Raw genomic sequence first — 10292 nt, 5'->3', positions numbered from 1 at the left:
CCACACAGAGCTCATTAACGTATTCCCTCACTCCTGGCGTCACGTGCCCGGCAGTCACGTGCCTCGCCCTCTTCACAGGTCGCGTATCGCCCCTCCCCTCCCTGGTTCTGCCCTTTCCAATTGGTCCATTCCTCTTCACGTGTCCGCATCCCCCGCCCACTGCTTTTCCCGCCCGGCGTTTCCGCTTCCGGCGCGGGGTCCCGCCCCCCGCGGCCTCGCGGCGTCGCTGGAGGAAGAGGAGGAGGAAGAGGAGGAGGAAGAGGAAGAGCTGCGCCACAAGCGGGGGCGGATGGGAACGGTGAGGGGCCGGAGGGGTGCGGGACCGCAGCGGGGCTGAGCGAGGAACGGGGAGCGAGAGGGATCCGAGCGGGGAGACGCGGCCGGTGGGGACGGGCGAGCCGTGAGGGAGTGGGGGGGGGGGGGGGGGGCGGCTGAGGTGGGTTCGTGTGGGGGAAAGGGCGTGAGGGAAGGGGCTGGGAGAGGGAGGGGGAGTTTGGGGGCAGTTTGTGAGGGGAAGGGGCGGTTTTGGGGTTGTTTCTCAGGGGGAAGGGCAATTTGGAGGCAGTTTGTGAGGCGGAGGGGCGGTTTTGGGGGCAGTTTTTGAGGAAAAGGGGCAATTTTGGGGGCAGTTTGTGCGGGGGAGGGGCAGTTTGAGGGCAGTTTGTGAGGGAAAAGGGCAGTTTGGGTTCAGTTTGTGAGGGGAAGGGGCGGTTTGAAAGCAGTTTGTGAGGAAAAGGGGCAGTTTTGGGGCAGTTTGTGCTGGGGAGGGGCAGATTTGGGGGCAGTTTATGAGGGGGAGGGGCAGTTTTGAGGGCAGTTTCTGAGGAAAAGGGGCAGTTTTGGGGTTTGTTTCTGAGGAAAAGGGGCAGTTTTGGGGGATGTTAGTAAGGGGAAGGGGCAGTTTTGGGGCAGTTTGTGACGGGGAGGGGCGGTTTGAGGGCAGTTTTTGAGGGGGAGGGGCAGTTTGTGAGGGGAAGGGACACTTTGGCGTGGGGGAGGCACCGCTTGGGAGGTTTTTGTGCTTGGGGGCGGAACTCCGGGGCAGTTTTGGGGGTGTCCTTGCGGGGGAGGGGCGGACCCGGAGCTGTGTTTGTGTGGGGGAGGGGGAGCCCTGGCGGTGGGGGAGGGGAGGACGGAGTCACGTGGGGAGGGGGCGGGGCCGGGCTGTGTTTGGGGGCGGGGTCCGGGGCCGTTCGGGCTCCCGGGGCCGGTCGTGACCCCCTCCCCACGCTCTCCCCGGGGCTCTCAGCCCCCCCGCAGGATGGCGGAGGGCTGGGCCGAGTGCCCGGCGCTGGGCCCGGGCTGGCAGCGCCGCGAAGCTTTTCGGAAATCCGGGGCCACCAGCGGCCGCAGCGACACCTACTACAGGAGGTGCCTCTCCCCAAAAACCCCCAATTCTCCCCTCCCTACCCCACGGGACTGCGGGTGGGGCCGGCTCTGCCCTTTCTCCCCTCCTAGACCCCATCCCGTGTCCATTTATGGGCTTCCCCCTCACCCCCCAATGGTGTTTCAAGGGGGATTTCAGAGCCCCTCTCCCATCTCCCCCTCCACCCCCTCCAGGATCTCCCCAGGGCCACCTCAGAGCCCCTTTCCCCAAATATTCCCATTCCTCTCCAACTTTTCCAAGCTATTTTGGGGCTCGGTGGGTCCTTTTTGAGAGTTTTGGGTTCCCCTGAGCTCTGTTTGGTCCCCCTTTCCCACTCTCCCTTTGGCATTTGGGGGCTCCCCCAGGCTCAGCGGTCCCCGTGGGGTTTTGGGGCCATTCCGGGGGTGTTTTGGGTCCTCTGACCCTACCCCTCGGCAGCCCCACAGGGCAGAAGTTCCGCAGTAAGATCGAGCTGCGACGGTTCCTTGGCCCTGGGCATGACCTGAGCAACTTCGACTTCAAATCCGGGCTGCAGCGACCTGGCCCCACTCGGGTACAGGGGATGGGACCCTAAAAACCACGGGAGGGACCCTAAAAACCACGGGAGGGGCACAAAAATCCCAAAAAACTTCAGGGAGGGAAACCTGGAGCTCTCCTTGGGGTGGGAGCCCCATAACAAGAAAGGGATTGGGGGTGGAATAAAGAGATGGGGCGAAAGGAGCTCCTGGAAATGAGGTTGAGGAGAACCTGAATTGGGGGGGGGAAACAAGGGGTCCTTAAATTGGGGAGGAACATGAATGAGGGGGGTCACAAGGGATTGTTATGACCTCCCCATTTTCTGCTTTTCAGGCCAGGAAGAGCCCCAAATGGCACCTGCCCGCCAGGCCCGTCCCAGAGCCCCCCAAAATCTTCACAAAGGAGGAAGAGGAGGTGGAGGTGGAGGTGGAGGTGGGCGGGGCTGAGACCGAGAAGGCCCCACCCTCACCAGGTCAGGCCCTGCCCATCCCCAGCCAGGCCACGCCCTCTTCATCCATGGCCACGCCCCTGAGGGAGCCTCCCCATCGCCGGACCCGGAAGCGGCCGCCCCTGGAGCCCCCCCAGGATGGGGTGATGGCGTGAGTGGGGGAATGGGGGGGTCCCTGGGGGTCCTTTAGGTGTGGGGGAGGGGTCCCAGGAGTGGGGAGTGACCCCAGGAGAGAGGGATTGGGGTCCCTCAGGGGACTTTGGGGGATCCCTGGGGAGAAATTCAGAGTGGGGGGGGTTCCCTCCGGGGGGCTGTGGGATTGTGGAGGACACTGAGGGTGTTGGGGTCCCCCTGGCACCCCCAAAAATGCCACTCTCTCCTCTGCAGGCTGTGTGCTGGCTGCCAGACCCTCTTCCCAGGGGTGTCCCTGCCCCCTCAGCGCCGCTGCCGCTGGCTCTGCCCCGACTGCCGTGGTGAGCTTTGGCATCAGTGCCTTCCTCCTCATCCTCTTCGTGCTCCTCCTCATCCTTTTCATGCTCCTCCTTCTTCTCTGAGTCTTTCTCTAACCTTCTTCAGCTCTCTCAGAGCTTTTTGTGTTTTATCCTCTTCCTTATTTTCCTATTCTTCTTGTCCTTCATTCCCTGGGTTTTTCCCCTCCACCATCATCATCATCATTCCCTGAATTGTTTCAGCCTTGTAATTATAATTTATTCCAACTTCCCATTCCTCCTCCTCCTTCCCAGTTCTTCCCTGCCCCCCTTGCCCTCTGCTTTGGACCTTTCTGGGGGTGGGGAAGGGAGCCTGAAGGAGTTTGGGAGGGGGGTCAGGGAGGGATCCCAGGAAAGTTGGGGTGACCCTGACCCCCCTCCTCCACCTCCCCCAGCCCAGAGACGAGACTTCAACCGGGAGCAGCGATTCTACAAGGTACCCCCAATCCCTCAGGGATGGAAATGGTGCCCTTGGGCATTCCCCAAATCCCTCAGGGAGGGTTTGGGGATCCCCCAGAGCTCTGACACCCCCTCCCCACAGCGGGTGGGCTGTGGCACGTGCCAGGCCTGTCGCATCCCCGAGGATTGTGGCATCTGCAGCGCCTGTGCCCGCAGCCCCCCCGGGGGCCCCTCTGGGCCTGGCCGGACCCCCAAGTGCCTCCTGCGCCGCTGCCTTCGCATCGTCAAGAAGGTACCGGCACCCCCTTGTCATTGTCACCCCTCTCGGTGTCACCAGCACCCACCCTGTTGTCACAGCACTCCCCATGTCAGTGCCACCCCCTGATGTCACTGTAATCCTCTCTCCCTCAGTGTCACTGTCACTCCCCTTGGTGTCACTGTTACCCCCCAAGTGTCACCAGCAACCCCCCCAGAGTCACCAGCACCCTCCTCATGTCACTGTAATTTTTCCTGGGTCACTGTCACTCCCCCAATGTCACCAGCACCCCCTCAGTGTCACTGTCACCCCCCATGTCACCATAATCCTCCCTCTCCCCATGTCACTGTCACCTCCTCTTGTCACCACAAAGCTGTGTGTCCCCCATGTCACCTTTGTCACCTCTGTGTCCTCTCCTTCATTGTCTGAGGATGCACGTGGCGCTGTGTTAATTAGCATTAATCTGTGTTAATTAACATTACCAGTGTTACTGTGCGTGACTGATACCCCACATTATTTTACAGTATCGCCTTTTATCCCTGTTATCTCACGTTATTATGCGTTATTCCACTTTATTCCCTGTTAAACCACGTTATTCTGTGTTCACCCATGTTATCCAATATTTTCCCACTTTATTTTGTGGTATTTCACCTCCTGCCCATCTCCCTGCAGAGCCTGGGCTGCAGCTCCTGCCTTGTCCCGTCCCCTGTCCCTTGTCTGTGGCTGCTCATTCGCTCATGTCCTCCTATATCCTCTTGTGTTATCCCATGCTCGTTATCCCATATTTTCCCACGTTATCCCATATTTTCCTGTGTTTTCCTGTGTTTCCCCATATTTTCCCATATTTCCCCATGTTTTCCTTGCTCTCCTGGGTAACACTGTCCCCACAGGGCCTTGGCTTTGGCTCCTGCCTTGTCGCCTGTCCCTTGTCTGTGGCTGCTCATTCACCCACACTCTCCTGTACCCTCGAGTGTTATCCCATGGTTTTTATCCCATATTTTCCCATATTTCCCTATGTTTTGTCCCCGCAGGGCCTGGGCTGACACTCCTGCCTTGTCCCTCTGTCCCGTTCCCTTGTCTGTGTCTGCTCATTCACCCACATTCTCCTGTACCCTCGAGTGTTATCCCATGTTTGTTATCCCACATTATCCCATATTTTCCTGTGTTTTGTCCCTGCAGGGCCTGTCCCTTGTCTGTGGCTGCTCATTCACCCACATCCTCCTGTACCCTCGAGTGTTATCCCATGTTTGTTATCCCACATTATCCCATATTTTCCTGTGTTTTGTCCCCGCAGGGCCTGGGCTGCGGCTCCTGCGCCGGCTGCCTGAGCACCGAGGACTGCGGCAGCTGCTGCATCTGCCTGCGGCGCCTGCAGCCCGGCCTCAAGCGCCAGTGGCGCTGCCTGCGGCGCCGCTGCCTGCGCCCCAAGGTGGGACTGTCCCCCCAGAGCCCCCCCAGTGTCACCCCTGGGACCCCCAGTGCCTCCCCACTGCCCACCCTGGTGTGTCCCCCACCCTTTGTCCCCTGCTGACCCCTCACCCTGTGTCCCCCCAGAAAGCCAAGGTGGCCAAGAAGCCGCAGAGCCCCCGGCCCCTGACAGAGGTGAGTGTGAGACCCCCACACCGGGCAGTGGCACAGTGGAGACCCCCGGGTGTTCTGGGGGACCCCCAAAGGGCCCCCCTCAGCCCCGTTTCTCCCCCCAGAAATGGAAGCCTCTCGTGGAGCGGGAGCCCAGCGACGCCTCCAGCGCCAGGCACAGAGTGAGTGGGACCCCCCTGGGCACACCTGGGCACACCTGGACCCCCCCCCCCACAAACCCCCCCTCCCTCCCAGAAGCTGCTGAACAAGGGCAAGGAGAAGAAGAAGCCGGGGCGAGCCCAGAAGGCCCCTGGGCCCCGCGGGGTGAGTAACAGGCTGTAATCCCGCCCCCTGCCTCATAGCCCCACCCCTCCATCAATGGCCACGCCCCTCCCAGAGCAGCTATTGGGGCAGGGGGGAAGCCGTAATGCCCTGAATATAGGGGCCTATGAAAGGGGGCAGTATTGGGGTGCAGGTACCGTAATGATCCTAGTGGCTGTTCCAGCATGTATTGCTGATTTTTAGGACCCAGAATAATAGGGTGCAAATACTATACATTTTCTAAAGGCTGTGCCAGCTGCTAATATTGGGATTCAGGCTTTGCAATAATGGGGTGCAGGTACTGTAATTATCCTATGAGCCGTTCAAAGGCTGAATATTGGGGTTCAGCACATTCAAACCACACAGATATTGGGGTGCCAGTACCGTAGTACCCCTAATGCTGGGGCCAGGTCATTGTGACACCCCAAAAACTGTTAACAGCTGATGGTGGGATCTGAACAACCCTGGCTGTGGGGCTGGGGCACCGTAATGTTCCAAGTAATGGGGTTCAGGTACCCCAAAATCTCTAATATAGCAGGGTTTGGTTACCGTAATTCTCCTAGTAACTACTTCAGGTTTAACAGCAGGACTTAAGGTACCAATACTGGGGCTCAGATACGGTAATGCCCCAAATACTGGGGCTCAGATACCGTAATGGTGCTAATAGGAGGGTGCATACCGTAATACTTCTAATAGTGGGGCTCACATACTGTAATGTTTTTACTAATGGGGCTCAGGTACCATAATGCCCCAGATAGTGGGGCTCACATACCGTAATGCCTTTAATAGCAGTGTGTAGACGCTGTAATGCCCCAAATGGTGGGGCAGATACCATAACGGTTCTAACAGCAGGGTGCAAATACCATAATACCTCTAATAGCAGAGTGCAGGTACTGTAATGCCTGTAATAGCAGGGCTCACATACTGTAACGACTCTAATGATGGGGTGCAGATACCATAATGTCCCAAATACTGGGCCTCAGATACCATAATGTCTCTAATAGCAGGGTGCAGATACCGTAATACCCCAAATAGTGGGGCTCACGTATCATAATGTCTCTAATATAATGGTGCAGATACCACAATGCCCCAAATACTGGGGTTCAGATACCATAATGCCTCTAATAGCAGGGCTCGGGTACCGTTATGCCCAAAAACTGGGGTTCGGATACCGTAATGCCTCTAATAGCTGCTCCTACTGGAATGCTCGTCCTAACCCGCATTTGCTGCCTGGCTGCCGTAATACCCCTAACACCGCCGCATCTACCGTAACGCTCCTCATAGCTGCTCCCGCACTAACACCGCGCCACCGGGCAGGCCCTGGGGACCCCCCACACTGCGGCAGGCCCTGGGGACAGTTGGGGACGCGGGGGGTGACGCCGCTCTCTGTCGGCAGCGGGGGGTGCGGAGCCGGGCCAGCCGGCGCTGCGGGGTGTGCGCAGCCTGCCGGCGCCCGGCCGACTGCGGCCGCTGCGACTTCTGCCGGGACAAGCCCAAATTCGGGGGGCAGAACCTCAAGCGCCAGAAGTGCCGCTGGAGGCAGTGCCTGCGCTGTGCCATGGTGGGTGCCCCCCAGTGCTTCCTCCCTCCCAGCGAGCCCCAGCCATCCCCTCCACCCCCTTTTCCTCAGCGACCCGACTCCTTTGGCTGGGGAAACTGAGGCACACGCAAGGTTCAGGCCACCCCGGCGCTGGGTGTAGCCCAGTTTGGACCAGCATGGACAAGTTTGGGGTGGGAAGGGGGGCATTGGTTGGCATGCAGGTGGCACCTGGACGCTTGGGTCCTGTTTTTGGGTGGGGATGGGGGGGTTGCCTGAATGCCTGGGTCCTTCCTGCATTGCTTGGCTTTGGGGGGCTCACCCTGGGCCCTTTTTTGGGGGAGTGGGTGGGGGTCCCTCAGCCAGCCAGGCCCACTTGGGGGGGTTCTTCCTGCATTTGTGGCCCTCCCATCCCAAATCCACATCCCCCTTCCCTTGGCACTGCCCCCCCCCGCTCTGAGGTCTCTCTCCTGGCGCAGAGGCGGCTGCTGCCGCTGGGGGGGGGGTCGCTGGGGGTCCCCCTGGAGCGGCCGCCCCCTCCCCCTGTCCAGGCCCCGCCGCCGCCGGCCCCCCCGCGCCGCCGCCCGGAGCCGCCGCCACCTGCCCCGCCCCCCCCGCAAGGTAACGGGACCCCCCCTCTGCTCAGGGGGGACCCCAAAATGCTCCTCCCACCCCCCCCCCCCCCCCTCAGAAATAACCCCAAATTCTTCCCCCTCCTTGGCTGTGCTTGCTTTGCTCTGCATGGACCCTCCCCACTCGGGGGGACCCAGGTGTCAGGGGAGGGGACCAAGGTGTCCCCACGCCCCCCTCCTTCCCCGCGGGAGGGGCTCTGGGGGGTTTTGGAGACCCCCAGGTGCCTCAGTCCCCTCCCCCGTGACCCCAAGGCTTGTGTGTGCCTCGGTTTCCCCACGGGGGATGAGGTGGGGGGGTCTTCTGCAGACACATAGGTCCCTTTATTCTGGGTGGGGGTTCCTCCTGGATACGTGGCGGGGATGAGGGGGGGTCTCACCTGCCTGCCCCTCCCCCACAGGAGAAGGAGGAGCCACTGGGGGGGGCTGAGAACGGCCCCAGGCCCCTCCCGGGTCCCCCCCTGCGCCTCTGCCCCATCAAGGAGGAAACAGGACCCCTCCCCCGCCTCGAGGTGAGACCCTCCGGCTGCCTGGGACCCCCCCTGGACACCTGGGACCCTCCCGTGACCCCCCCTGCCCCCCAGGACCCTCGCCTGGGGCTCCTCATCGCCTCGGCCCCGCGCCTCAAAGGGGCCCCCCCGGAGCCCAGCGTCACCCCCCAAAGGGTGAGTGAGACCCCCAAACGCCCCCCGAGGCTCCTCGGAGTGCCTGGGACCCCCATAACGCCCCTGCCCCCCCCTTTTCCAGCCCCCCCCAGGGGATTTGGGGGTCCTGATCGCCGCCACCCCCCGCGTGAAGCAGGAGCAGCCGCAGCCCAGCGCGTCCCTGGTGCCGGTAAGGGGGGGAACTGTGGGGTTTGGGGGGGGTCTCTGGGATTTGGGGGGGTCCTGAGCCTCTGCCTTCACCCACAGGTGCCCCCCCAGCCTCCCCCGCCCCAGCTGGTGGTGCTGGATGAGAGTGAGGAGGAGGAGGAGGAAGAGGAGGAGGGCAGCAGCCGAGTGGTGAGGAAGAGAAGGGGGGTCAGAGGATTTGGGGAGGGTCCTGAGGAACTTGGGGGGGCTTTTAACGGGATTTTGGAGGGGGGAGGTTCTGGGAAATGGGAACTTTAGTGGGGTTTGGGGTCTTGGTGATTTGGGGAAGGGATTTTGGGTGGGTGGGGAGGTTTTTGGGGACCTAGTGAGTTTGGGAAGGGATTTTTAGGAGGGTGGGGAGGTTTTTGGGGTCCTGGTGAGTTGGGGAAGGGACTCTGGCCATGACCCTTTGGTTTTTTGGGAGTGTCTCCAAAGCAGGGTGGTTTACAAGGAGGAGGTTCCTGCTGGCTGGGGAGATTCTTGGGGGTCTCTTAAGTGCTCCCCCCACCCTATTAACCCTTTCTCCCCCACAGCCCTTCCCGCTGCCCCCCGCTCCCCAGCTCTGGCCCGGCTCCTTCCTGGAGGAACTGGCCGAGATTCCCCTCCCGGCTCACTGGGGGGTCGTGGGGGCTGACGGTGGTCCCGGGCCGTGCCCGGCTCGGGGGCTGCGCCTCGTTCAGCGCTGCCCCCGCTCCTCCATGGCCGCGGCCGCCGTGCTGCTCAACCCGGGCTTGGCATTCCGGGTCCTGGTCGCCCGCGGCCGCCCGGTGCCCCCCGGGCACGAGGTGCTGGCCCGGCGCCCCCCCCTGCGCTCCGTGCTGGACCTGGTGGAGCTGCTCTGCGATCTCGAGGCCTACGGGCCCTGCCCGGGACCCCCGGCCCGGCCCCCTGCCCCTCGCTGCCATGTCCTGGTGAGGGGGGGGGCGCTGCTGCCGGCCCTGCCAAATGCTGGCAGGGGAGGGGCATTGAGGGAAAGGGGGAGGAGGGGATTGGGGTGGGCGGGAGCAGTTGGGGGGGGGTGGGAGTGAAAAATGTGGGGAAGGGGGATGTTGATGGGAAGGGAAAAGGGAAATGGGAAAGGAAGCAGAATTTGGGGGGGTTGGGAAGTGATGGTTGAACTGGAATTCGGGTGGGAATAAAATTGGGAGGAGGAGAGGAAAATGAGGGACCTAAAAGTGAGGGGGGAACTAAAATTGGGGGATGTGGGGGTGGTGGGGAGGAGGGATGGGGTGATGCACCTTTGGGGAGTGGGATTTGGGGATGGAGCCTTGGGTGTAGTGGGAGAGGGGCACGGGGGGTCCCCAGGGTGGGATTGGCACCCCGGGACCCCCTGAGAGTCACTGGGAGGTTCTGGGGTGCCCCCCAGGTTTGGGGACTCCAGGACCCCACTGTGGGGATTCAGGGGTACCCCAGGGTGACACCCCGGTTTTGGGGACCCCTGGCCCCGCCCCCACAGTGTCAGGTTGCCCCTCCCCCAGTGACACAGCAAGGCTGAGGGACCCCAGTGGTGGCATTTTGAGTGGGGGGAGTCCCCAGTTTGGTACCACTCCCCCCGTTTGGTTTCCCAGGGATATTGGGGTGCTCTCAGCACCCATTTTTGGGGGGGCTTGCCCCCCACCCCCCAGGTTTATGGGGACATCAGGTTTATGGGGCCCCGAGTTTGTTTGTTCTCCTATTTCCCCAGTGCCATACTGGGGCCCCTCCCCCACCCCCCAGAGCTTCTATTTTTGACACTGGAACCGCCCCCCTGAAATGGGGGCGCGGCCCCTTTAAGAGCCCTGCCCTTTGTAGAGATTTAAATTACCTGTTTAAGGCGCGGGGAGGGGCGTGGCTTTCCCTAGCCCCGCCCCCTTGTTCAGGCCCCGCCTACACGCACCTTTCACCTGCTGTTGCTTCCTTAGCC

The 10292-nt window shown here is 61.7% G+C and overlaps 1 protein-coding gene across 1 annotated transcript; it reads left to right on the top strand.

The window, feature by feature from the left end:
* The first annotated feature begins 223 nt into the window (after nt 1–223).
* On the top strand, nt 224–9884 carry MBD1 (methyl-CpG binding domain protein 1). The gene is made up of 17 exons (XM_058822309.1): nt 224–298; nt 1250–1371; nt 1805–1919; nt 2216–2481; nt 2718–2803; nt 3214–3254; nt 3360–3509; nt 4768–4902; nt 5028–5075; nt 5177–5233; nt 5307–5375; nt 6769–6933; nt 7940–8203; nt 8286–8372; nt 8450–8539; nt 8923–9340; nt 9868–9884. The coding sequence occupies exons 1-17, from the start codon at nt 290–292 to the stop codon at nt 9882–9884; spliced, it is 2139 nt and encodes a 712-aa protein (XP_058678292.1). The 5' UTR covers nt 224–289.
* The last annotated feature ends 408 nt before the right edge of the window (nt 9885–10292 follow it).

Source organism: Ammospiza caudacuta, chromosome 32, assembly GCF_027887145.1.
Source record: "Ammospiza caudacuta isolate bAmmCau1 chromosome 32, bAmmCau1.pri, whole genome shotgun sequence".
Classification (NCBI taxonomy): Eukaryota; Metazoa; Chordata; class Aves; order Passeriformes; family Passerellidae; genus Ammospiza; species Ammospiza caudacuta.
The sequence above is the reverse complement of the archived record's forward strand: the minus strand, read 5'-3'. Positions and strand labels throughout refer to the sequence as shown.

Coding starts and splice junctions, on each gene's coding strand:
- MBD1 (XM_058822309.1), top strand. Junction 8,204..8,285: donor CCAGCGTCACCCCCCAAAGG/GTGAGTGAGACC, acceptor CCCCTTTTCCAG/CCCCCCCCAGGGGATTTGGG. Junction 8,373..8,449: donor CCAGCGCGTCCCTGGTGCCG/GTAAGGGGGGGA, acceptor CTTCACCCACAG/GTGCCCCCCCAGCCTCCCCC.